General features: G+C 41.6%; 1 protein-coding gene across 2 annotated transcripts; it reads right to left on the bottom strand.

The window, feature by feature from the left end:
- Nucleotides 1-21,156: 21,156 nt before the first annotated feature.
- Nucleotides 21,157-26,528, bottom strand: LOC121985617 (peroxisome biogenesis protein 19-2-like). 2 transcript variants are annotated; one of them, XM_042539185.1, is made up of 5 exons: nt 26,391-26,528; nt 26,259-26,304; nt 25,844-26,150; nt 22,773-23,089; nt 21,157-21,418 (listed from the first exon to the last, which is right to left on the bottom strand). In XM_042539185.1, the coding sequence occupies exons 1-5, from the start codon at nt 26,434-26,436 to the stop codon at nt 21,373-21,375; spliced, it is 762 nt and encodes a 253-aa protein (XP_042395119.1). In that variant the 5' UTR covers nt 26,437-26,528; the 3' UTR covers nt 21,157-21,372. The 2 variants fall into 2 exon arrangements, with proteins under 2 accessions (XP_042395119.1, XP_042395120.1); XM_042539186.1 differs by having other exon boundaries at nt 25,844-26,147.
- Nucleotides 26,529-26,821: the final 293 nt, after the last annotated feature.

The raw sequence follows: 26,821 nt of genomic DNA, 5'->3' as shown, positions 1-26,821 counted from the left end.
TCTTCCACCACAATGGAGTAGACATCCTCTTCTAGGATTAGGAAGTATTTGTAATACGATGGAGATGTAGAACTATGTTGATTCGCCTTATTTCTATTCAATGAATTATTTATGCCTTGTTCATACTTGATGAAGTTGTGTGTGTGACGTAGTTATGTTTCTTGCACGCTTTGTTGATTGATGTGGAGGATTGTTGATCACGCAAGGGGATGCCGTAGAGTGTATTGACCAAGATATCCTCGTGACAGGGGTAACCCTTTCCGGACGTCTAAGATGTTCCCTTAAAAGGAGAAACAATCCCATAGGAATTGCTCCTCTCGTAGAGAGAGTGCTGTAGATCGTACACCCGAGGGGCCCTAGTGACAAGGGTAACCCATTCATGGACGTCTAGGATATTCTCTTGAAAGGAGAGGCAATTCCTCCATAAGGAAGTAGGAAGTTGTACTATCTACCTTTATCCTTATTGCTATTTACTAGACACGAATTCCTGTGATCTACCGAGGCGCCCTAGTGACAGGGGTTAACTGTTATAGGATTTCATAAGGACCGTCTCTATTCGATACTTAGGGATATTGACCAATCTAACTTCCTATAAGAGCATGGACATAGAGGGTAGAAACTAAGCAATCTATGTAGTATCTCCTATTATTACAATGAAACCGAAATCCTAGAATCCATCTCCCGAAGCTCATTCCCTCCAAGATCTCTTTTCTCTCTCTAAACCTTCTTTCTCTCTTCAATCACTCTCATTAGTTTGCAAGCGCCAAAGCTAACTTTCGACCATCTAGATAACCTACTTGCAACATCTCTAGTGCTTAATCAATAATCCCTATGTATTCGACAAATCTTTTATATTACTGACGACAAAATTATACACTTGCGATTGCGTAACACCATCCTCGAAGGGCTATCATCGCCGATCTCTCTCCCGACCAGCGACACGGGCATCAATCCGTCGGACGGCGGGAAGATGCAAGAAGATCGCCCAAGCGACAACACCATCATCAGCAGAGGGAAAGTGTCGATCATCCCCTAGCCTCTCGCGAGTAAAGCAGGCTATCCGGTCAGGAGGAGGAAAACAGAAGCAATGCCGCTCGTGGAGAAATAAACATCATCGCTGGCGGACCAACCAGCAGTGACTCTAACTAAGCCAAGAAGTCATACTCTCGACGGTTGGAGATTCACGCCATAGGTTGTAGCCGAGAGAAAGCGAACGAGCCTGAAATCAGCTTCGAACCCCGGGACCTCGAGGGCATAGAAGTCCCCCACGATGACGCTCTCATCATCCGAGCGGTAATCCCAAATTATACCATTCACCGAATTTTTATTGACACAGGGAGCTCGGTAAACATAATTTTCAAGAAGACTTTCGATCAACTCCAAATCGACCAGGGCGAGCTATTGACAATGATGACCCCATTATACGGGTTCACTGGCAACGAGGTTTTGCCGATCGGCCAAACCAAGCTGGCCATATCGCTTGGAGAGAAGCCGCTCAGGAGAACCAGGATCACAAATTTCATTATGGTAGACGCCCCCCTCACCTTACAACGTCATCCTGAGCTGACCGACCCTTAATGAGTTCCGGGCAATAGTTTCAACCTACTGCCAAAAGATCAAATTCCTGGTAGACGATCGGGTTGGGGAAGTCAAAGGTGACCAGTTGGCCGCCCGGTGCTGCTATGTCGAGATGGTCAAGACCGAGGCTAAGTCTGCTCGGAAAACTCCCCGGTTAGAGGTAAGCGCCATCATCGAAAAACCACCTAACCTAGTCTACAAAGAAAACATGAAGTCTAAATCCATCCCGGCTGAGCGGAGGTAATAACTTTCGTAGCGTCCGATCTGGAAGTCGAGCGGAAGGTGGAGCTGATCGCTTGTCTCCAGCAAAAACCATGATGTATTCGCGTGGTCGATGCACGAGCTTCCCGGGATTTCCTCGAGCGTCGCGCCACAGGAACTTCACGTCTGCCTGGATGCTCGGTCGGTAAAGCAGAGAAAGAGAGACTTCAGCGCCGAACAAAACCTGATCTTCCGGGCAGAAATAGAGAAACTGTTGAAGGCCGGCCACATACGAGAAGTTCAATTCCTAAGCTGGCTCGCAAATGTTGTGCTGGTCTTGAAGTCGGGCAATAAGTGGCGAGTCTGCATCGACTTTCGGGACCTCAACAAAGCAAGCCCAAATGACTTCTACCTGCTGCCTCGGATTGATCATATGGTAGACTCCACTGTTGGGTGTGAACTGATATGCATGTTGGACGCGTATCAAGGGTACCACCAAGTGCCACTTGCCCGGGAAGATCAGGAAAAGGTCAGCTTCATTACGGCCGACAGGACGTACTGTTACAATGTCATGCCGTTCGAACTGAAGAAGGTTAGAGCTACTTATCAGAGGCTGATGAATAAAGTGTTCCGATGGTAGATCGACCGTAACATGGAGGTATACGTCGACGACATATTAATCAAATCCCTCCGAGCAGCTGACCTATGTACAGATATCAAGGAGACCTGTCAGACACTTAGGACATACGGAATCAAGCTGAACCCAAACAAGTGTCTGTTCGACTCAAAGATGGGTGATTCCTGGGCTACATCGTCACCGAGCGGGGCATCGAGGAAAATCCTAGCAAAATAAAAGAACTACAAGACATGTCGCCGCTAAGAAATTTGAAGGAAGCCCAATGTCTCACCGGTCGGATAACAACATTGTCTCGGTTCATCTCTAAATCATCCGACTATAGCTTACCATTCTTCAAGATATTGCACCAAGCCACCAAGTTTCAATGGGACCAGGAGTGCGACCGGCCGTTCGAAGAACTTAAGGAGTACCTCAACTTATTGCGTGTACTAGCTAAGCTAGTTATCGGCGAGCCCCTCCGAATTTACTTGTCTTCGACTGAACATGCAGTTTACTCAGCTCTAGTTAGGCAGAATGACGAGGAACAGTCGGTGTATTTCCTAAGTCATATATTAAAAGACGCTGAATCCCGCTACACCGATCTCGAGAAGTTGTCTTACGGATTGGTACTCACTGCTTGGAGGCTTCGCCTGTACTTCATCGCTCACTCCATCATCGTAATGACCAATAGCCCCTTAGGGCGAGTCCTCCTTAATACAGAAGCGTTTGGATGGCTAATCAAATGGACGATGAAGCTTAGTGAGTTCGACATTCGGTATCAGCCCCGAACGACCATCAAAGCATAGTCCTTGACAGATTTCCTTACTGAGGTACAAAATCCTGAGTCAGAAGCCGTTTGGAGGATATATGTGGATGATTCGTCTACTTGGCAGGGGAGCAGGGTCGGTATATTGCTCATCTCCCCCCAAAAGGAGCGGATGTAGCTGTCCGTTCGATTGGACAACAGGGCAACTAACAATGAAGCCAAATACGAGGCACTCATAGTCGGCCTACAAGCCGCCCGACACGTCGGAGCCATCAAGGTCCTCATCCACTCGGACTCTCAATTGGCCGCTCAGTAGCTGACCGGCACATTCGAGATAAGTAACGCGTGACTCAAGCTCTATGCCAAAGTCTTTGAAAAACTAAATGCCAACTTTCGGGAGGTTATCATACAGAAGATCCCCCGATCGGAGAATCAGACTACAAATGAGCTCGTCAAATTAGGCAGCTTGTTATCGTTGATCGTCATAGCACAACCGATCGAGCAAGTATCCCTAGTGGCTCATATTGATCGGATGGAGGGGCTTACCTTCCCAAATGATTGGAGGTCAGCATTGACGGAGTTTTTGTGGTCGGGAGCTACACTGTCCGATCAGGAGGAGGCTCGCTTGTTGAGGAAAAGGATTGGTCGGTTCATCCTGATCGGGGATCAGCTCTACAAGAAGGTCTTCTCTAGGCCTCTACTTAAATGCATCGGATCGGAGGACACCGACTACATACTACGGGAGGTACATCAAGGATCCTGTGGAGAACACCAGACGGTCACTCATTGGCAAGAAAGATTCTACTGGCCGGATACTTCTGGCCGACCCTCTAGGAGGATGCCGCTCGGACGGTGGCTACATGTTTGTCTTTTTAGAAATATCATAACCTCTCGCACCGACCAACCGAAGAAATGAAGACGTTCACAGTCTCTTTCCCATTCGACTAGTGGGGCATGAACATTATTGGGCCATTCCCCATGGCAACAAGTCAGTGGAGGTTCCTGCTCGTCGCAGTGAATTACTTCTCCAAATGGGTCGAAGCCAAGCCGCTGACAAGAATAACCGAATAGATGATCATGAAGTTCATCGGACAACACATCATCTGTCGGTTCAATATCCCGCGCTAGCTCGTCTCAGATAACGGAAGGTAATTCACCGGTCAGAAACTCAAAGAATGGTGCGGAGGATATGACATCCAACAAGCTTTCACCTCCATTGTCTATCCTCAGAGCAACGGGCAGGCCGAAGTCGTCAATCGGGAGATCCTGTGAATCCTATGCGCACGGCTCCACCATGTCGGAGGAAGTTAGGTAGATGAACTCCCCAGCGTGTTGTGGGCGATCCGCACAACTCCCAAAGAAGGGACCAGGGCAACTCCTTTCCATCTGGTATATGGCGGCGAAGCAGTCGTCCCCATAGAAGTCACAGTTGAATCCGATCGGATACAACACTACTGCAAGGACAACGCCAAGCGGAGGTTTCTGGAGCTAGACTTAGTGGACGAAATGCGCGCAAAAGTAGTCGTCCGGTTGATGGCATACCGACAGAGGATGAAGCAGAGCTACAATCGGAGGGTGATACCAAGATCATTCTAAGCCAGCGATCTAGTATGGAAGAAGGTAAAGTTAGTCGGCGATGTCACCAAGTTAGAGGCCCAGTGGTCAGGACCCTTCAAGGTCGTGGAGAAACTCCATTCGGGCGCCTACTACTTAGAGGATGAGGATGGACGACGACTGAAGCGGCTATGGAGTGTGAACCATCTCCATCCTTACCGAGGCGGGTGAGAGGTGCGTCCTGTAACAGTTAATGTCTTTGCATCCCTATACGTTTTGCATACAGGACAAGAGTAAAAAACAATGGGTTCCAAAGCTCTGTGTCGAGCGGCATGACAAATCGTCGAGCAGGAACGTTAAACACGTGTCTCCATCAATGGTCGAGCGGCGACCTTAAATCCATGACTTCGTCAAATTGTCGAGCGGCGACATTAAACACGTATCTCCATTGACGGTCGAGCAACGACGTTAAACCCATGACTTCGTCAAATCGTCGAGCGATGATGTTAAACGCGTGTCTCCATCGATGGTCGAGTGGCGACTTTAAATCCATGACTTCGTCAAATCGTTGAGCGATGACGTTAAACGCATGTCTCCATCGACGGTCGAGCAGCGACCTTAAACCCATGACTTCATCAAATCATCGAGCGGCGACATTAAACGCGTGCCTCCATTGACGGTCGAGCGGCGACATTAAATCCATGACTTCGTTAAATCATCAAGCGGCAACGTTAAACGCGTGCCTCCATCGACGGTCGAGCGGCAACCTTAAACCCAAATCTTCTTCAAATTGTCGAGCGACAACGTTAAACATGGGTCTTTATCGATGGTCAAGCGGTGACGTTAAACCCGGGAGAAGGTATAAACCTTCATCAATTCCTTCAATGGCACTCGTATGGCCGAGTGGCTAGCCGCAGAAACGCCGCTCAGGCAAGTGCCCTCGAGGGTGCTGACTGTCCGGGGTGATACACACAAACACCATAGAAGGTTAAAGGCAGTCATACAAGGAGAATTATAAAAATAAAGTTCCGCCGAATGGGCGAACATTCATTGCAAAAAAGAGGGTGCACCACTGAACGGGCAGGCTTACATTCAAAAAGATAATTTTCTATAGGATGGATACTCATCCTCACTCTAGATAATCAAAAACGTCATCAGACAGCGAGTCGTTCAGCTTGCTGCGATTGATGACACTGTCCGTCAGTATGGTGGGAAGATGGTTGTCTGCCTTGAGCTGCTGGAGCATCCTGTCAATAACCAACTCGAAGATCTGAACGATCCGCTGACGACCTTATCAGTGAATTTGTTTGAGCGAAGGTAAGCCTGTTTCAGTGCTTCAAGCCTGCCCGGTTTGCCTTCTTGATATGTCACCAGAGCTAGCGGGAGGCTTCTAAAATATCCTCAGCAGCTTTGAGCTTCCCCTGAAGAGAAGCCTCCACAGCCGAGCAGCTGTTTCGCTCGGTGACCAGGAAGTCCTTAGCTTCCCTGAGCTTCTGGGCAAGAGCCCGGGCTTGTTGGTTCTTCAACTCTAAATCATTGATGGCTCGGTTCTTCCTCACCGTGGCCGACTCAATTTTCTTATCAAAAGTGCTAACCTGTGTGTTGAGCCAGCCCAGCATAACTTCCTGGTCAGTAGTCTTCTGCCGTTCGGCCTCGAGGAGCTTGTTGGCCTTCTTCAGGTCGGCCTTCAGTTTGGTGACCTCAGTAATAGGCGGACCTTGGGAGGAGGACGCGCTACTCGAGATCTTAAGCTGCTTCAACTTGTTCTCCACAAAAACGAGTCGTTGGCACATGACTATGCTTTCCACCCAGTACTGCAGGCGAACGAGAAAACATTAACGTCGATTGGAGGTAAATCATGAATTGGTAGTAAAATACATACCCCGGTGGACATTTGCAGGTGGCTGTTGGCAAGGGCCCCAAGGGGCATCGTCGTGGCTCGCGGCCTGGCTTCCTCCCAAATGTCGACGAGCGGCCCGTGGATGAGGATTTTGTGCTCGGGAGTGCGAGGTTGGGCGCTCAGCTCAAGGTAATCCTCCGCTTGCAAGTGGAGGATCGTCGTCACAGATTGCCAACCGCTTGGGGGCGACTAGGAAGAGGCCACCGAACCGGAAGGTGGGGTCGTGGACGTGGGGAGGATACCGGATCACAAAACCCTTCGTCGAGTCGGGGGCAGAAAGGCGACCGGTTGTACATCGATGGTCTCTGGCGGCAGCTTGGTCAGGGACGGCGTCCGATCAGACGAAGTGGCCTCCGCCGTTTCTAGGATGGCCACGGGAGATAAAGTACCTACTCACTCGGCGACCCTCACAACTGAGGTGGCGGAACAGGAAGGCTGGTCCACTCGGCGTCTCTTGCGTGTCATAAGGGGCTCGCCATCGCCAGAAGACCCGGAGCCCTCGGTCCGAGCGGCAAGCTACGACTCAGGGGTTGGGAGGGGCTCTCCAACAACTTCGATGCTAGGCGCCCGGTCGGCAGCGCCCTCACCCACAATGGGCGTCTCCCCGCTCTCAACGAGCATGTCATGGGAGCCGACCGACGTTAGACCTCGGCTTGCCAATTCCTTTGCAGCATCCGCCTTAACCTCGGCGTCCTTAAGCTTTGTGTAGACGGCCATCCATGCTCGCATCATGACTTCGACTGCAAGAGACAGAAAAGAAATTAGTTAGACTCAAAAGAAAGGATCAGATAAAGATGTACCTAAGTCGCTCGAGAGCTTGGTGTGGATCGGGCTCAGACCGAAGATGTACATGACACCTTCCAGCAGCAGCTTATGGATGTCATATTTTTGACCAACCATCAGGGATGTTGCGTGCAGATAGTCTGCTCGACTCTTATGCTTCTTCAGATCAGGTTGAGGTGGTAGTCCGACCTACCAGCGCATCCGAAAGCTAGGCTGCTCGAGGAGTCGCATAAAGAAGAAACACTTCTTCCAATGTTTGTTGGAAGTTAGCATTTTGTCAAAAAACACTAAGTCGACCCGAGACTGAAAGAGGAAGATTCCCAGTTCGGACTGCTTGGGATAATAAAAGTAATGGAAAGCTTGAGGGGTTAAAGGAATGTCGTGCAGCCGAAACAACACGATGACGCCACACAACAAGCGAAAAGAATTCTGTACGAGTTGCGAAAGGGGAACACAGAAATAATTACAGACTTCGATGATGAAGGGGTGGATAGGGAATCGAAGACTGACCACAAACTGGTCTCGAAATAGACATATGGTACCGGTCGGTGGGTCATTTGGCCGATCGGACGGAGAGGCTAGACTGATCTCGTGATCAGAAGGAATATTGAAGACGTTCCTAAGGCTCTCAGCATCGCCCGCCTCGAATCTAGTCTCCATGGTAGTATACCAGAGTCCAGGAGCGGGGTCTGACGGCTGTGAAGAGCTTGCCATTGCCCAAAATATGAGGAAAAGGAGGTTCGAAGAGAAGAAATGCGAACGAGAAACACAGAAAGCGCGGGAGCGGAAACGCAAAGATTGAAGGCAAACAAGGTTAAGGAGGGGAACTCACAGTAGAAGAAAAGGTGGCCGCGGAAGAAGGGAGGAAGATCGCCGGAGCACCGATAGCACAGGGACACTTTGCTGACAGCTCTCGCAGAAGACGCAAAGTGGGGAGAAGAAGCCGACACTGCGGCTTTATAAACTGTGGGCTCGGCCGACCGGAGCCGTCCGATCTAGGTCATGAGAACCGGAGCACAGATCCAGCCGCAGAATTCAAACCGCTAAACGTCACATCAACGCCTGTCGCTTCGGTGGCTGCGACGGTGACGTGTGGCATTTCCTCATTGGTCCGCATTTAATGAACGTCATTAGTAGGCATGGGCGTGTGCTCGGCCTTAATGGGGGATCTGCATGAATTCCGAAGAGATTCGGGTGATGTCAGCATTGACCATACTCGTTCGAAGACACCGAAGCGCCGATCAGCCTCAAGGATCAGTCCTATAGTCGACCAACACTCTTCGATAGACCTACGGGAGCTCACCAGTATCCCGGTCGATCGATCAATTGATCTATAGACTTTTTGTCTAGTCAGTTGGATTTGCAGCGTCCTTCGACTAGACTTGAGGGGGAGACATGTGATGCGGGGATAAGAGACTCACCCCAAGGAGGGGCAAGGCCACAATGGAAGTCAAAGTCAATGCGTGATTAACTCCCCTATATCATCGGTCGGTCGGTTAGCCCACTTGCTCGACCAAGATAAAAAATGTCAGATCCAACATCATCACAGCTCGGCTATGTACTGAGCTTCTGATGCTCAGGGAAGTGTGTCGGTGAGGCACATGCCGAGCGACCAACCCGCTCAGACTTATATCAAACCTCGGAACCAACAAAGCGGGGTCGTGACCGAGTAACTACATTTAGACACAGTTCCGCTCGACACAACAGCAGAGCACGGACAGTGGGAGATTGGTCGAGCGGCCATCCCGCTCGACTCGAGGACGATGGCGTCCGGATGGCTGATGGTTGGCCCAACAGCTCACCCACTCGGCCCAGTAACGGACAAAAGGAGGATCTGGCGATATTCTTCTGGGAGCCCATGCCCCCGACAGATGACATGGTTGGCGGCATGATCAGGTAGAGGATTGTACGACGGAAGCTTCCACTGTCACGTTAGAGATATACTCGGGTTGTTAAGGTATGGTGTCAGAGACACTTCCCTGACATGTCTTTTCAGGGAAAGCTTTGAGAAGCATGCACGCCTCGAGGAGCATGCACGCGCGCCCCTTGAGCCCTATATATAGGGCCCTGAGCTTCAACGGAGGGATACTAGTTTTTACCGTAGCCACACTATTACTCTGCTTCTTTGCTTCCATACCACCGGTGATTGACTTGAGCGTCGGGAGGTCATCGCCGGAGAACCTCTCTCTGACTCGGCACTGACGCTGTTGTGGTTGCAGGTCCCTCTAGTTCGGAGTCCATGCACGGTCAATAAAAGCGTCACGTCCCTCAATATTTATCGTCTCGACTGTCAGACATGATCAATGGTCAAGAGCAAAAAGGAAGTTATTGTTTGATCTTGTTAGTTCCAGTTTGATGTGGATGATGGCCCCATCCACCACTGCGCACCCCCACATGCCATCAAGTAAGTCTATATCGGCTTGGAAGGATAAGACCCTTGCTAAAGGACTGTGGCAAATGGTAGATATTCAAAGGAAGGAACTGAACTACAACTTGGACGAGATGATTCTGGACCCAGGTTGGTTAAGGGTTGAAGATGATGCTGAAGTTATTGCGAAAGACTTAGAGCAAATTCAAGGTGAAGAAAACCTGGAGGAAGCTATTTCAGAATTTATCACTGAATAGGCATGAAGCTATTTGCTATTTTGTCGGCCATAAGACTCTTACAGAGGAATATTTACTGCACTGATGAACACACTGATGGCTGATCAAATGCCAACTGTGTCATCTTTAGAATGGGTCTGGCAAGATCAACATTTACTTGTCAGCCATCTTCAATATGAATATGAAAAACTAGATCAGCTATTCATGTAAAATCTTTAAGAACCATGCAAACATTTATCAAAATCAAAATTCTCTTTGATTGGATATGTTCAGAAGGTTCGTAGTGAAACTGAAAGTAGTAAAATTTACAGTTAAATGATTCAGGCTCATTTTTCTTGAAGTATATTTGGTCCGATCTGATATTCAATTAACATAACAAAATATAGAATCTCCATGACAATACATCAAAAGCAATAGAGATCACACAATTCTCGATGAGTATTCAAAACTTCTCTAACATTGGATTCCACTGGCCTTCAAAACTCCAACATTAATTTGGTCACAATTGCTGCTTCGCAGCAAAAAAAAAAAAAAATCCACTCACGATGCCAATGGACAAGTACCTAAAATAATTGAATGCATGTTATATAAAAGAAGCGGTTAGGGTAATTGCTTTACAGAATTGAGGGATCAAAAGTGATACCTTATTAGATATTTTCCTTTACAGAATTGCTTTTAGAAAGGTCTTGCAAAATACCTCAGTTAATCTTTAGCAGCATATATAAGAACATTAAAAGAAAGCAAGGTGAAATGGAGTTTAATTATAGTGAAGGAATAAGGAGACTAGATATTTTGAAATGGACTACGGAATGTTTCTTTTATCATTTATAATTGAAATGAACTTTTTTTCTTTGAAAATACATAAAACTTACTAGATGAACGCTTCAATGGTACCGGAGCTATTGTTATTAGAATCTAGCGCATATTCTTAGAACCTATAATAATAAAGATAATTTATTAATTTCATTTTCTCAAAAAATCGCACTATTTTAACAAATTATAACTTTGATAATGTTAGCTATAGATCTCAAATCATGTTCATATGTGTCGTCAACACTGTTGTGATTATTATCTTCAGTTGATCTACTAATTGACACATTGTCATATAAACAAAATGTAATAAAGATAATTTGTGTTTCAAGTAAACTTATAATAGAAATGCAGAATGACACATACACTTGTTGTAAATTTGAACAGTTACGCTTGTTATGTGACAATCCTTGATGTACGCATTCATGACAAAACCTAGAATTTGAGGTTGATTTATCCTTTGATGATTTTAATCTCTTCCCACACCCCTTAGTTCTTACTGCATAATGATCAATAATATCAAGGCCCTCATTAATAGAATTATTTCTTTGATTTCTATCATTGCATGTTCTATTAATGGACATCTCTTGAATTTATTATAGATACAATCGAATTGTTCATCCAAGAAGGTTGGAGATGCATCATCAACTAAAACTGATGCTTTATAGGATAACATCGAGTGCTTCAACATCAAATACCTTTTTGAATTTGGATCATCAATGACATTTTGCTCCCCTAAAGCATATATTGCTCTAACTTTTACATCTTGTGTTCATCGTTTGAGTATATACGTATCAGGCAAATGAAACACTTGGTTAATATGAAAAAAAACTAACAAATAGCTGCATGGAATGCTGTCAAACTCAAATTTTGTGTAGCTATACGATATATAGTCCTTTTGTTTGTCATGCGTGAGCACTCTTGATTTTGAGGAAGAAGTAGGGGTGTCAAAAATGAACCCGACCCGATGACCCAACCCGAATCAACCAGAAAAAAAATTAAGTTCGTGTTGGGCATTTTTGAGTTCTGGTCAGGTTCGGGTTGGAGGGTTTTCAGGTTGAAAATTTTCGGGTCGGGTCGGGTCGGGTTAGAGTTGACCCAAATATAGGGTTTATTCAATTTTTTAGGGTTAAATCAAATTTTACTTTGAAAATTAAGATATTTTATGTATATTAATATCAATGTCAGTATGATAATGATGGAGTATTGGGATAAAAGTGAAGAATTATAAGAAAAATAGCCAAAAAAAAGTCATTTTGAATTGGGTTTTCGGGTTATCCGGATCGGGGTTCGGGTTTGGGTTCGGGTTTAGGGGTTTTCGGGTTGAATTCGGGTTCGAGTTGGGTTAAAAAAAATTCAACCCGACCCGACTCATCCGAATTGACACCTTAGGAAGAAGGACTTTGAAATTTCATCACATGGTAAACCTTTGAGGCAACTCCTGTAAATGTCTATTGCACATAATAGTTATGACTCTCGGTCATTTCACTTTGAAACTCCAACAATTTATTTGTTTGTGTATAGCTTAACCATCTGAGTTTCCATTGTCCAGGTTGTATTAACCTTAGGTGCTCATTCATATTAATATAGGATGCAATTAACTCATTGTGTCTTTGGTATCTCAGTGCTCTATTAAAATGTGTGATAAAATCATTAATAAGTTCTTATTTGAAACATATTTCTTGAAAAATATATATGAGCCTTCATATCTTTTGACTACTTGATATTTCTATAAAAAATACATGACTAAAATATACTGACACTCATCTGTGTCGCAATTCATTTATCAACGACAACCAATTATTTTTCTCTAAGTTAGCACACTTGATAATCTCTTACCATGACTTTTCAAAATCATTAAGTGTTGTAGAATTTGTAATGACATTCTTTATGCTATGATAGTGGTTTCAAAAGGTCAAAGGAGCTGGGAATTTATTCAATATGTGCCACAAACAATATTAATGCACCGTTTAAGGGAAATCTGTGCAATAGTTTTTGTCATAGTTGACCAGTGATGATAATATTTGATGTACCTTTAGGCATGACTTCTAAGAATTTTGTAAGCAACCAAACAAAAGACTTAATTTTCTCATCACTGAGAAACTCGCAACCAAAAAGAATTATCTAATGATGATGATTAACTCCTACAAATGGTGCTAAAATCAAACCATATTTGTTGGTGTTATATGTCATATCAAATATAACTGCATTACCAAATACATTATATGCCCTTCTTGATACATGATCAGCCCAAAAGCACCTACTAAATCTGTTATCCGAATCAGTCTCGTCTCGTAATCAAAGAAAAAATCTAAATTATTCTCTTGCTCAGATGTAAATAACTCGATCAGTGTTTCAATATCAATACTCTATTCATCCCTTAGATTTCTTTCAAAGTTTCTAATATCAGTTTCTATGCAATCTACCTGTTCAGGGCCTCTATACTCTATCTCCAATAAACGCATTTGTTGACAAGTTGGTACATTGGTCTCTGAAAAATATTTTGTCAATGTTTTCTTAGTTGCCGAAATACTACGATGTGAGTATAGCAAATGCACTTTTGATAAAGTCGAGCGCGGATGACTATGGGTTTCTATGAAGTTACAGACAACTCAATCAGGTCCCGTCTGTTTATTGACAAATACAATATTTAACTTACATCCCGTTCTAATTGTGTCACATGTTCTTTCCCTTGTTAGTTGATCAAGGTTTGGATGTTTATTGTTCCGCATTAGATTTGTATGTTCTTCTTTAAAACATATAATTTGTTTCCACGTTACTTCATTTGTCATATTGTTTTTCTCGCTCATGCTATTCTTTGAACTAAATCTGATTTCTCGTGCATATTGGTTATAGAACGAATATGCATCTTCTAGAGATAGGAATTTCATTCCAATTTTTGGTTTTCGATCATCTGCAACTTGGAGAATGAAATCCTGATCATCAACTTTATTTTCTTCTATTTCTGGACGCCCTCGCATTATATTTGACAATAGATAAGTAGATAAATAAATAAAAACTACAACTTATTTCAGAATATTAGATATGTAATTTCTAAACTCTAAACTTGATTGAACAAATCATGCAATTTCTAAAGCAACACAAATAATGTATTTTTTAAATGAAAAATAATAGAAACATAGGAATTTTGTTTCAACTCATGCAACTGTTGTCAAGTGAAATGTTAAACCATTGTCAACTTCAAATTTTGTTTCACTTCAGATTTTGCAATTTGAAATGAACAATTAACTACAATGAACACAAATCATAAAAGTCCAGGAATGAAGTTAACAGAATGCTTTAAGCACGTTCATAAACAAAACAAACCATAAGCTCCAGAATCACATGAACCTTCACACGAATTACTTTGTAAGAGATTGGAGGTGAAGGAGAGACTAAGAGAGGTTGGATTCACTGTCAACTTTAAATTTTGTTTCACTTCAGATTTTGTAATTTGAAAAGAACAATCCCACGAACTACAATAAACACAAATCATAACAGCACAGGAATGAAGTTAAGAGAATGCTTCAAGCACGTTCATAGACAAAAAAAAAAACGCAAGCTCCAGAATCACACGAACTTTTACAAGAATGACTTTGTAAGAGATTGGAGAGGCTGGATTCCGTCGCGCATCGCCGGTAGAGAGGGAGGCGAAATCCTAATCTAGAACCACGGAGCTTCTGTGCACAAGCAACGAGACGCGAGAAAGGGATAGGGCTTGGGGAGTCGTAGCTTCGGCGTTTCCGCAGCAAACCAACTGTAGGAGAGCTCGCGTCCAAGGTTCGGCGAGAGAGAGCACAAAAGCGTCGTTGCTTGAGAGGGAGGCGGAGGTGAGAAAGAGAGGGAAGTGGAGGCGCTTCGGCTAGGGTTCGCGAGGAGAGGAACGCTTCGGCAAGCTAGGGTCCACGGAGAGAAAGGAAGAAGAGGAGAGGTTTGAGGTTGACGCGATTTTTCTACCCTTGACGTGTTATCAATTTCTTTCTCACGCGGATGACGTGGAATCTACCACATCGCCTTCGCCGCATGAAACCGCACAGTTCAAATCTTCTGTCCGAAATTCTTCTGTCTCTTTGTCCCACGCAGAAAATGGCAATATAGAACAGTATTCTTCGTGAGAAACACGCCGAAGACCAAAAAGTTTCTGTGAGAAAAACCTCTTCGTCAAAATCGCCGCGGCGCAGCAGCCCTCTCGGCTTCTACCTTTCTTTTGCTATAAAGAACAGTTCGTTTCCCACTCATACAGGCCAACACAACTCTATTCTCCTCCATTAATGGCAAAGCAGAGGAGATTCTGTGAAGTTTGAAACAGAGGAAGAGGAGGAGATGGAGATTGAAAGGCCAAGCTTCATCAGAAACGGAGTAGTGAGACTTCCACCTGGATTTAGGTTCCACCCAACTGATGAAGAACTGGTAGCGCAGTACCTTAAAAGGAAGGCCTTTTCCTGCCCATTGCCTGCTGCAGTTATTCCTGAGATCAACCTCTCCGAGTTCGATCCTTGGGATTTGCCAGGTACCTTGTTAAGGACAATTAGTTTAATCTAGAACGAAGGAGACAAGTACATTTTCAATTTGGTAGAGAGATCCATGTACCGCCGTAGCAACCGAGCGGCTGGCTCCGGCTACTGGAAGGCTACCGAAAAGCCAAGGCCGGTGGTGGCACCGGCGAGCAAAGAGCTGGTGGGGATGAAGAGGGTGCTCGTCTTCCACCGATGGAAGTCACCGCGAGGTTCGCGAAGAGGGCTGCGTCGCGGCGATGACCAGAGGATCCGTGCTTGAATATTCCCAGTTGGGATCTTCTGGTCCGTAAATTGGGGACCAGGGGATGATCCATTGCATGAGAACCCTTGATTTGGATGAACCCCATCTTTAAATAGGTGGGGTCCATCCAAATCAACGGTGTAAAAAATGGATCATCCTCTGGTCTGCAATTTGCGGACTAGAGGATCTGTACTCGAATATTCCCAGTTGAGATTTTCTGGTCCGCAAATTGAGGACCAGGGGATGGTCCATTGCATGGGAACCCTTGATTTGGATGAACCCCATCTTTAAATAAGTGGGGTCTATCCAAATCAATGGTGTAAAAAAATGGATCATCCTCTGGTCATAATTTACGGACTAGAGGATCCGTACTCAAGAATTTCGTGTCTATATATAGATATATATATTCTTTTAAAATCTTTCTTATAAATAAATAAGATCATAGTAGTAAATCATTTTCAGAAATTTTGTTCAAAATAATTACACCACGTCAACGCATCTGATGGAAAATCACCGAATTAATAAACTAAAAACAAGAGCAATGTGTATAGTGCGTACCAAGAGCATCCACAATTAGAGTTCCCATTATGGATGTGGTAAGAGGAACGATAATTTATCAAAGGGCGCACTTAAAAATTTGAATTTATCAAAAGACGTACACTATTTTGGTATTTACCAAAGAGCGCTCTTTTTTAAAAACATTTCCTAATTTACCCTCATGATAATTTGACTTTTTCTATTGTTTTTCTTTTCTTCATTATATTTCTCTCACTTCTCTCTCTCCTCTGTCGGTAGAATATAGGAATAACATTAGTCAATCTTTAATCACATTTTAATATATTTGAATAATCCAAAATAAATAATGGACACCATATTTGGACTCCTTGCAATTTTAGAAACCCACAGGAACTGAAATAGGTGCAATCGGAGCTTTCTAGGTCGATCAGTGCGTTTCGGTCAAAACCCACTAATGGACCTAGAGAGCTCCGATTGCACCCATTTCAGTTTCTATGGATTTCTAAAATTGCAAGGAGTTCAAATATGGTGTCCATTATTTATTTTGGCTTTTTATAAATGTTAACAAGTAAAATTAAAGAATCGACATAAAAGCCCATGTTGGGCCTGATATGGAATCATATCATGCCCAACGTGGGCCTGATATCATTCCATATCAGGCCCAACGTGGGCCTGATTTGAGTCTATATCAGGCCCAATGTGGGTTTTTTTGCCGATTCTTTGATTTTTGCTTGTTAACATATATAAAAAGCCAAAATAAATAATGGACACCATATTTTCACTCCTTGTAATTTTAGAAGTCCATAGAAACTGAAATGGGTGCAATCGGAGCTCTCTAGGTCCATCAGTGGGTTTTGATCGAAACCCACTAATCGATCTAGAAAGCTCCGATTGCACCCATTTCAATTTCTATGAATTTCTAAAATTACAAGGAGTGAAAATATGGTGTCCATTATTATTTTTGGCACTCCTAGTGGTAGACCAGAGGTTTTGAAAAATCCTAAATCTCTCTTTATTTCTTTTTATTTTTTTATTTTTTGTTGTTACTAGGCTTGATATCTCTCATATCAGGCCCACATTGGGCCTGATATGGGGAGATATCAGGCCCAACGTGGCCATGATATCTCTTCATATCAGGCCTAAACAAAAAAAAAGAGAGATTTAGGGTTTTTCAAAACCTCTGGTCCACCACTAGGAGTGCCAAAAATAATAATGGACACCATATTTTCACTCCTTGTAATTTTAGAAATTCATAGAAACTGAAATGAGTGCAATCGGAGCTTTCTAGATCGATCAGTGGGTTTCGGTCAAAACCCACTGATGGAGCTAGAGAGCTCCGATTGCACCCATTTCAGTTTCTATGGATTTCTAAAATTGCAAGAAGTTCAAATATGGTGTCCATTATTTATTTTGGCTTTTTATATATGTTAAAAAGCAAAAATCAAAGAATCAGCAAAAAAGCCCACATTGGGCCTGATATGATTCCATATCAGGCCCAACGTGGGCTTTTATGTCGATTCTTTGATTTTTATTTTTTAACATATATAAAAAGCCAAAATAAATAATGGACACCATATTTGAACTCCTTGCAATTTTAGAAATCCATATAAATTGAAATGGGTGCAATCGGAGCTCTCTAGGTCCATCAATGGGTTTTGACCGAAACCCACTAATCGACCTAGAAAGCTCTGATTGTACCCATTTCAGTTTCTATGAATTTCTAAAATTACAAGGAGTGAAAATATGGTGTCCATTATTATTTTTGGCACTCCTAGTGGTGGATCAGAGGTTTTGAAAACCCTAAATCTCTCTTTATTTTTTTTTATTTTTTTATTTTTTTATTTTTTGTTGTTACTAGGCCTGATATCTCCCATATCAGGCCCACATTGGGCCTGATATGGGGAGATATCAGGCCCACATTGGGCCTGATATGAAGAGATATCAGGCCCAACGTGGGCATGATATCTCTTCATATCAGGCCTAAACAAAAAAAAAGGAAAAAAAAAAGAAAGAGAGATTTAGGGTTTTTCAAAACCTCTGGTCCACCACTAGGAGTGCCAAAAATAATAATGGACACCATATTTTCACTCCTTGTAATTTTAGAAATTCATAGAAACTGAAATGGGTGCAATCGGAGCTTTCTAGATCGATTAGTGGGTTTCGGTCAAAACCCACTGATGGACCTAGAGAGCTCCGATTGCGATTTCATCCATGGATTTCTAAAATTGCAGAGTTCAAATATGTGTCCATTATTTATTTTGGCTTTATATGTTAAAAGTAAAATCAAAGAATCGATAAAAGCCCACATTGGGCACGATGTGGAATGATATCGGGCCGCGTTGAACGATATGATTCATGTCGGGCCCAACGTGGCTTTATGTCGATTCTTTAATTTTACTTGTTAACATCTATAAAAAGCCAAAATAAATAATGGACACCATATTTGAACTCCTTACAATTTTAAAAATCCATAGAAACTGAAATGGGTGCAATCGGAGCTCTCTAGGTCCATCAGTGGGTTTTGACCGAAACCCACTGATCGACCTAGAAAGCTCCGATTGTATCCATTTCAATTTCTATGAATTTCTAAAATTACAAGGAGTGAAAATATGGTGTCCATTATTATTTTTGGCACTCTTAGTGGTGGACCAGAGGTTTTGAAAACCCTAAATCTCTCTTTATTTTTTTTTATTTTTTTTATTTTTTGTTGTTACTACTAGGCCTGATATCTCCCATATCAGGCCCACATTGGGCCTGATATGGGGAGATATCAGGCCCACATTGGGCTTGATATGAAGAGATATCAATGTGGGCCTGATATGAAGAGATATCAGGCCCAACGTGGGCATGATATCTCTTCATATCAGGCCTAAACAAAAAAAAAGGAAAAAAAAAAGAAAGAGAGATTTAGGGTTTTTCAAAACCTCTGGTCCACCACTAGGAGTGCCAAAAATAATAATGGACATCATATTTTCACTCCTTGTAATTTTAGAAATTCATAGAAACTGAAATGGGTGCAATCGGAGCTTTCTAGATCGATTAGTGGATTTCGGTCAAAACCCATTTCAGTTTTTATGGATTTCTAAAATTGCAAGGAGTTCAAATATGGTGTCCATTATTTATTTTGGCTTTTTATAGATGTTAACAAGTAAAATCAAAGAATCGGCAAAAAAGCTCACATTGGGCCTGATATGGACTCAAATCAGGCCCAACGTGGGCTTTTATGCCGATTCTTTGATTTTGCTTGTTAATATCTATAAAAAGCTAAAATAAATAATGTACACCATATTTGAACTCCTTGTAATTTTAGAAATCCATATAAACTGAAATGAGTGCAATCGGAGCTCTCTAGGTCCATCAGTGGATTTTGACCGAAACCCATTGATCGACCTAGAAAGCTCCGATTGCACCCATTTCAGTTCCTGTGGATTTCTAAAATTACAAGGAGTCCAAATATGGTGTCCATTATTTATTTTGGCTTCTTCAAATGTATTAAAATGTGATTAAAGATTGACTAATATTATTCCTATATTCTGTCGACAGAGGAGAGAGAAGTGAGAGAAATATAATGAAGAAAAGAAAAATAATAGAAAAAGTCAAATTATCATGAGGGTAAAATAGTAAAATGCTTTTAAAAAAATGTACTTTTTGGTAAATATTAAAATAGTGTACGCCTTTTAGTAAATTTAGATTTTCAAATGCGCCTTTTGATAAATTACCGTGAGAGGAAAGAAGCTAAAGGAGCTTCCTCGTTTTCAGGACTCCTAATTTTGAGAGCAGCTTCTTCATTCTTTTTTTTATTCTTTTTATTTTAATTTTAATTTAAAAAGTTAATAATTTTTTTATTTTAGGTCTTTTATTTTAAATAATGTAATTTATTTCTTAATCATTAATATTATTTAATAGTAATTTATGAATTTAAATTTTATTTATATATATAAAGTAAAATATAATGAAAAAAATACGGGATTTATAAAGAATTTGACTAGAGTTTTTTTTTTGAAAATAGAAAAATATGTAAGATTTTATACATTTCAATAGTACAGCTGTTAAGGACATTGACCAAAGGCCACTGTGTCATCTCCTGCTGTTAATGTGAGCCACATAGGCGTTGACGTTTCGGTCAAAAGCTTTTGTCTCCTGTGTGTCAGGCGGTGGCCAAACGTATACCTGCTACTTGAATCAGAACTTCAGAAGCAGCAAAATCAAAAGTTCAACTCTTTGTGACCAGTACAATCCTTTAATATCACCCCCTCCTGAGTCTTGTCTCCTTCAACCTCGTCGCAGCGTGCAGCGAGAACTTCGACAGCAAGGGGCGACCCAATCAGGAGCAACCACAGCGCCGAGGAGAGATGAGCAGCCGCCGGCGTGCACCTAGATGAGGTGCAAAATGCCACCGCCCCAGCCGACTTGGCCTGCGGCAGGGAAGTGCCTAATTGACGAGCTAGCTCAAGCTGGGGGTCAGCCTGCTGAACGTGATGCTGGGGACGCCATGAAAGATGCCAGACTGTGGTTTACTGAGGCATCTGCCGCCAACACCGCCTGCCTGTGCACGTCGGTGAGAGGGAATGTGCTAGGGATCCGGCTCAAGCTGCCTCTCAGCCTCAGCTTGATTATCCTCATTTGTTGGGGGTTAATCATGAAAATAACAATGTTATTTATGCATTATAAGCTAGTTATTTAATCAAATAAACAATGCAAGAGATGACTAAGAAGTCATTTTCTAATACTATAGAAGTGCATAATACAAACTGACTGAGATTTAACGTTTCCCATTGATCACATTAGTACATATTATCAAACAATACCAATCAGAGCATGGCACATGAGATAATGCGCAATTATTTATTTATCCTTTATTATTAAAAGAAGTAAATACTTGTCAAAGAAATAACTTACGAACAAAATATGTGCCATATGCATCCCCAATAGATCTTGGCACGGACGCATGTCTAGGATGTACAGTCAAAAACATGGGTACAGTTGCTTCATTTGCCCTGCTTTATACCGGAGGGATAGTACTGAAACAATGTATAGTACTAAAAAATAGCATCTGGGTGAATCAGTATAGAAACAAACAAATAACTGGACCAACATCAGAAGACAAAAACTTTAACTACAATTCTACTAATAAAACTCAGACGAACTTTTATAGCTTATAATATTGTACAAACAGAAAATGCCTATGAAAGAGACAATGGAACAAAGGTGGCCCCAATGTAAAACCTAATATTAAACATCTTAGAGGAAAGGGAACCGATCTTGTTGTTGCTGTGCATAATGTCTTCACATTATAGAACAGTTGGCTGCAGCGTCTAGTTGGTCCGGGGATCTGCAGCAGTAATAATCAAGAATGATTGTTTGAAAAATGTAAAACTTCAAACAAACAAGGAGATCAATAAGCTAAAACTAGATAAAAGAGAGGTTTACATGTAACCAACTAGTACGCAGATCAAAGTTGGGCTTAAAAGACCAACCTTACCAGTATAAAGCTGCTTCAGTTTCAACCACGACTGGACTGAATATGACAACCCAGAATAGTTGAGAGAGAAAAAAAATACGTGGATCAGTTAACATTGGGTGACATGACATGAATAACCTTAAGGCAGTTTCGAGGAAACCATTGGGGAGATCTGCTTTCAATATCAAAAGTCATTTTTTGCCTTCTTTCCTTTTCCTTTCTTTTTTTTTTTTCTCTTGCCACTGTCATGGATTGGCAGTGAACTCCAACACTAAGAGGATTATTGATTGACAAGATGGAAGGGAATTATTGAACTGGACATCTGTATTATTTGCTCATTAACTCTCCTGAATGATACTTGCGGTCTCAAATATTTGTAGATCATTCTTTATTGAAACCATAAACACCAATGCTAAATTGGGGAGATCTGCTTTCAATATCAAAAGTCATTTTTTGCCTTCTTTCCTTTTCCTTTTTTTTTTTTTCTCTTGCCACTGTCATGGATTGGCAGTGAACTCCAACACTAAGAGGATTATAGATTTACAAGATGGAAGGGAATTATTGAACTAGACATCTGTATTATTTGCTCATTAACTCTCCTGAATGATACTTGCGGTCTCAAATATTTGTAGATCATTCTTTATTGAAACCATAAACGCCAATGCTAAATTACAATTTTCAATCCTAATTTTTCGGAATGTGCAAGCTCAATCTTGACCTTTTTTAACTTTAAACAGTAATAATCTCGAAGAAGAAACACAGACAGAAAATATCAAGTTAGTTCTTCAAGAAAAGACTTCTCAAATACTGTATGCAAATCTACCAGGCTTGATCTCATATTCACATTTCCCAAATCCTTGTGTTATTTTGCCTCTGACTTGAGGAACAGCATAAATTAAAGAAATCTTTGGTTACCACGTTCTTTCTACTTTCCTATGTAACCAAAGGCCACATAAAACATATAGCTACGTTCCATCAGATCCTTGATGTGTAAGAAGAATAAAATGAATGATACACACTTAAGCATGCAATATATATGTACGATCATGCAAAGATATATACATGCATCATATACGCCTATAAAGTAGTAAAATGTTATATGGACCCCAAAAATTTCACATCATCAAGTTCACCATGTATAACATATGGTCATGGAGTGCATCACAAGAAGTAGATACCGGAATAATTAGATAGGCAAACAAAAAAGTAAAATTGGAATACTCACAGCTGCCCAAGGTTGCTTAGATCAAGATCAGGAGCAAGTTCATGAACAATATCACTTGGAGGTTGGCCACATTCCTGCATTTTCTGCATGAGATCAACAATCTTGGAGAAGTTTTCAGGTTCCTTATCATACACCTCATTTAACTTCAATATAAGCTCATATTGGTGATAATAGCGGTCATAATCTTCCTTATTCAGAGCATCTTTGTGCTCTTCCAACCACTTTGGATATCTTTCTCCAATCTCCTTCATGGGATCGTGGAGAATTTCTTTAGACAAAAGCTGCTGCATCATAGTTTCAACAATAGATTCCATGTCCTGGATAATGGAGAAAGACAATCTACATAAGGCCATTAGAATCAACATACTTTATACAGACAACCTACTGTAGGGGGAAATTACTATAAGGAATGTTATCTGAATACAAGGATGAGAAAATTTAGAACTTGGAAGAAAATATTTTTTTAATCATTAAAGACATTATGACTAATAGTACTTCAGATAAATCGACCCATAGGATGAAGGTCTCATATAAAATTTGCATTAAACCATAGCCAACCGGTAAAAAGTTGAAGACTGCCAAAGTTGAGCAAATTGCTATCTCTTTATAGACTCAAAGGTCAAATTAAGAGTTACACATAGTGAGTGGTAACTTATGCATCCCTTCACAACAATCTAGATCAATTTAGAATAATCAGTAAATGGAAGAGATTCATATCAATATCCATGTAAAACAATTACTTTAAAAAAATATAAATTGATGCACACTCTGGAAAGTAGAAAGAATGGACCATGCTATTGAAGACAACAAGTTGAATGCATCTCAACCTAAATGTTTTTTGAGAATCTTCATATTTGAACTTCTAATCCATGTTTGAATTTGCAATATGAAAAGAACTGTTCACTCTTTGACCTTAATGCTTATTTAATCAACTTAGTAGGATTGAACATTAATTCAATTTTCAATTATTAATAACAAGCTATGATGAAGGAAGGCATCTTCTCACCAGTTGTTTTTTATGCCAATCACATCCCAACCTTGAACCTACAATTTTCTAGAAGTGATTACTGGATGAAAAGTCTGCTATATTATAACGTAATTTGTAATGCATTACAGTCTCCTCCATTTTGCAGCATAATGGAATCTACATCTCCACAAAATGTCATCTGATAATCACACATGACTGAGCCTATCTCTATTAATAGGATTTTCTAGCTTGATTGCATACCCATTTCAGAATTGCATATTATTAGTTGAAAAGTGGAACTGAATATAAAAAAGCATACAGTCTCCATTTTTTTAACATGTGGAGATCTACTTCTCAAAAGGACAGATGATAATCACACATGGCTGAAGTTATGCCTGTGAATGGCATTCACTATCTTGATTGTATGCTCAATTCTGGATTGCATCTTGTTAATTGGAAGGGGAAACTGAATACTGAAGAAGCATAGTCTCCACCATTTTCCATCATGTTGAGAGCTACAACTCCGCAAAAGGTCACTTGATCATGAGACTCGGTTGAACCTACCTTCATGGGCAAGGTTGCTAAGTTTGTTATTCATCCAGGAACAATATACGATCCATAGGATCAAGTCATATTTTAGTTGTCCCACCATGTAATTAATTTATTGGGCTGAATTTATCCACAAGAGCACCAAAGTTTAAGCAAATGTTGATGAAGGAAAATCATAATGTTAACTCCAAAAACCCAAGCAAAATAAAGTAAAAAAAGTGGCAATTTCATTCACAAGAAAAGTTGATGATTTGCATATAAAATATATTGCATTATGAAGAGTTATCTAGAAAAATATTTTAATAGCAGTACAAATGACAATCATTCATAACTCTCTAAAAATAACATAAGATGCCAATACTCAAGTGACTCAGATTTTACATGAAGCAGACGCTTGATGATATTGCAAACCAAAGCAATAAAGTCTTATTTAATTGGGTGAATGAATGCGACGAAATAGATAGAGAGGAGGAAAAGGGACAAAAAAATGCACATACTTCATCTCCTCCATGTGCTTTTATTTCCTTTCCCCTACCCTCCATTTCCCTTCATGTTGGTCCACCCAAGTAAACAAGCCATAAAATCAAAACACAAATAGAACATTCAAAAGGCAATCATTGCTATGTTTGTAGTTTACAAATTATAAGTATCTAATTCATCTTGTCAGGAACAGACAGGAATTAAACATCATAACGTAGCTTCATAATATTTTCAGTTTGAGAAAGATTTTTCATGTATCTAAGTTTGGAAGATAAAAGGAAGCAATTTAAAGATTAATCATAGCATCTGATGGAAAACACTGTGTTCCTTGAAAATCAATATGGTGGCTGTGCCACTGTGGACAAGTGCCCATGTCTGCCTCAATTGTAACCTACTATGAAATAGAGAGGCTTTTGGAAAAGATCAATCTCAGCAGCAAAGGTCAAAGAGACTAAGGAGATAATTTGCATATAAAGTCACATCTCTCAGTTCTTTCCTTTAGCATTGTAATCAAGAAGACAATGACTCATTACAAGGCAACGCCAATAATAATTCACTAAGAGAGTTTCACTTGTCAATGGAAGCACCCAGTTAGTCTCCTCTCTTGAAATATCTATGAAGCAGGACTCAAGAAACAGATATAATAGACAAGGTAAAGCATAAAGCAGCCCCTTTCGACCTTCACAGAAAAGATACAATCCAACATCCATTAACACTAACGTGAGCACCAAGGGAAGAAACAATAGAGAAACCAGAATATTCTGATTCGAAAGAATACAGAGTGCTGAACCGGAACTACGTAGCCTAAGCACATTCTAGCCCAATGCATAACTGGAAAAATGAATTAACCCGGATGAGCAAAATTGTTGAAAAATGGAAATTATATCACTTTCTTGGACTAACAGAAACGAAGCTCCGCAGATATCCATGATCTCTTTGTCCCTTGATATATATGAGGATTTAGAAATGTCTAGTAAGGTTATGAAAATCATGATAATGACAATATAAACCAGGCTAACTTGTTTTGTCTTTTTTTTCTCTCTCCGAATTATACGAAAGGGGGAAAAAAAAATACCTGCGAACCAGCTATCTCCGCCTCGAACTGCTTGACGAACTCCTCGACCATTTCAGCATCGGCACCCTGGGGGATGTTGGTGGTTCTCGTAGCGGACTCCAAGCCCCTCACTGCCTCTCGGGTCTGCTGCGTCAGCTTCTCAAGTGCCTCGGACGCGTGGGAACCCTTGGGAGGGGTCCTCTGCTTCCCCTTCCTCCTCGCACCCAGATCCGGCAGACCCATTCCCAATCCCTGTACTTGTGGCGAGAAAGACGACGAGGGCGGCGACGGATCCTTCCCCGCTCTCCCATCTCTTTTTCCATCGCTACTGTCAATATTATCACACCTCCAACATCAAAGAAGAATTCGAGATTAAAAAAAAAAAGAATCGCTTCGGATGAACGACGACTTGAGCAGTAGTGTCGGATGAAACTACCTCTGGGAGGGAGTGAGACCGAGCTGAGAGAAATCGTCCAAAGCGCCTGAAACACAGAAGGCAGGTCGAATTACGAACAAAAGCGAAGGAATTGAACGCACGGGCGAGGGAGAGAAAGAGGCGAAGTAGTACTGTCTAGGAGCTGGTCTAGATCTTCGGCGGAACAAGGATCGGCCATGGCGATCCGATCGCGAAGCTGTCAGGAAGGAGGCCGCCGAAGCAAGATCACGTCTAGGGTAACAACTTATATACAAGGTTCGTAATTTGCTGCTCCTTGTTGCGGCCCTTCGTAATTTACCCTTTTAATCCCTGACGTGGGAAAAAGATGCACGTAGAAGTGTCAGTGGGTCCGGTCCACGCTGGCCACAGCCCAGGCCCATTTCAGTTCCCGCAGCCGACCCAATATGAGCCTGGCCCCAAAGTGGGCGTTTTATATGTCCCAAACTATTTTTTAAAAAATAATTATGTTATAATTCAATAATAACATAGGAGGGAATCGAAAAGAGAATGGTTTTTTCTTTATTTGATCCAACACTTCTATTACAAACAGAAGCATATATAAT

The sequence above is a fragment of the Zingiber officinale genome, chromosome 5B, assembly GCF_018446385.1.
Source record: "Zingiber officinale cultivar Zhangliang chromosome 5B, Zo_v1.1, whole genome shotgun sequence".
In the NCBI taxonomy this organism is placed as follows: domain Eukaryota; kingdom Viridiplantae; phylum Streptophyta; class Magnoliopsida; order Zingiberales; family Zingiberaceae; genus Zingiber; species Zingiber officinale.
The sequence above is the reverse complement of the archived record's forward strand: the minus strand, read 5'-3'. Positions and strand labels throughout refer to the sequence as shown.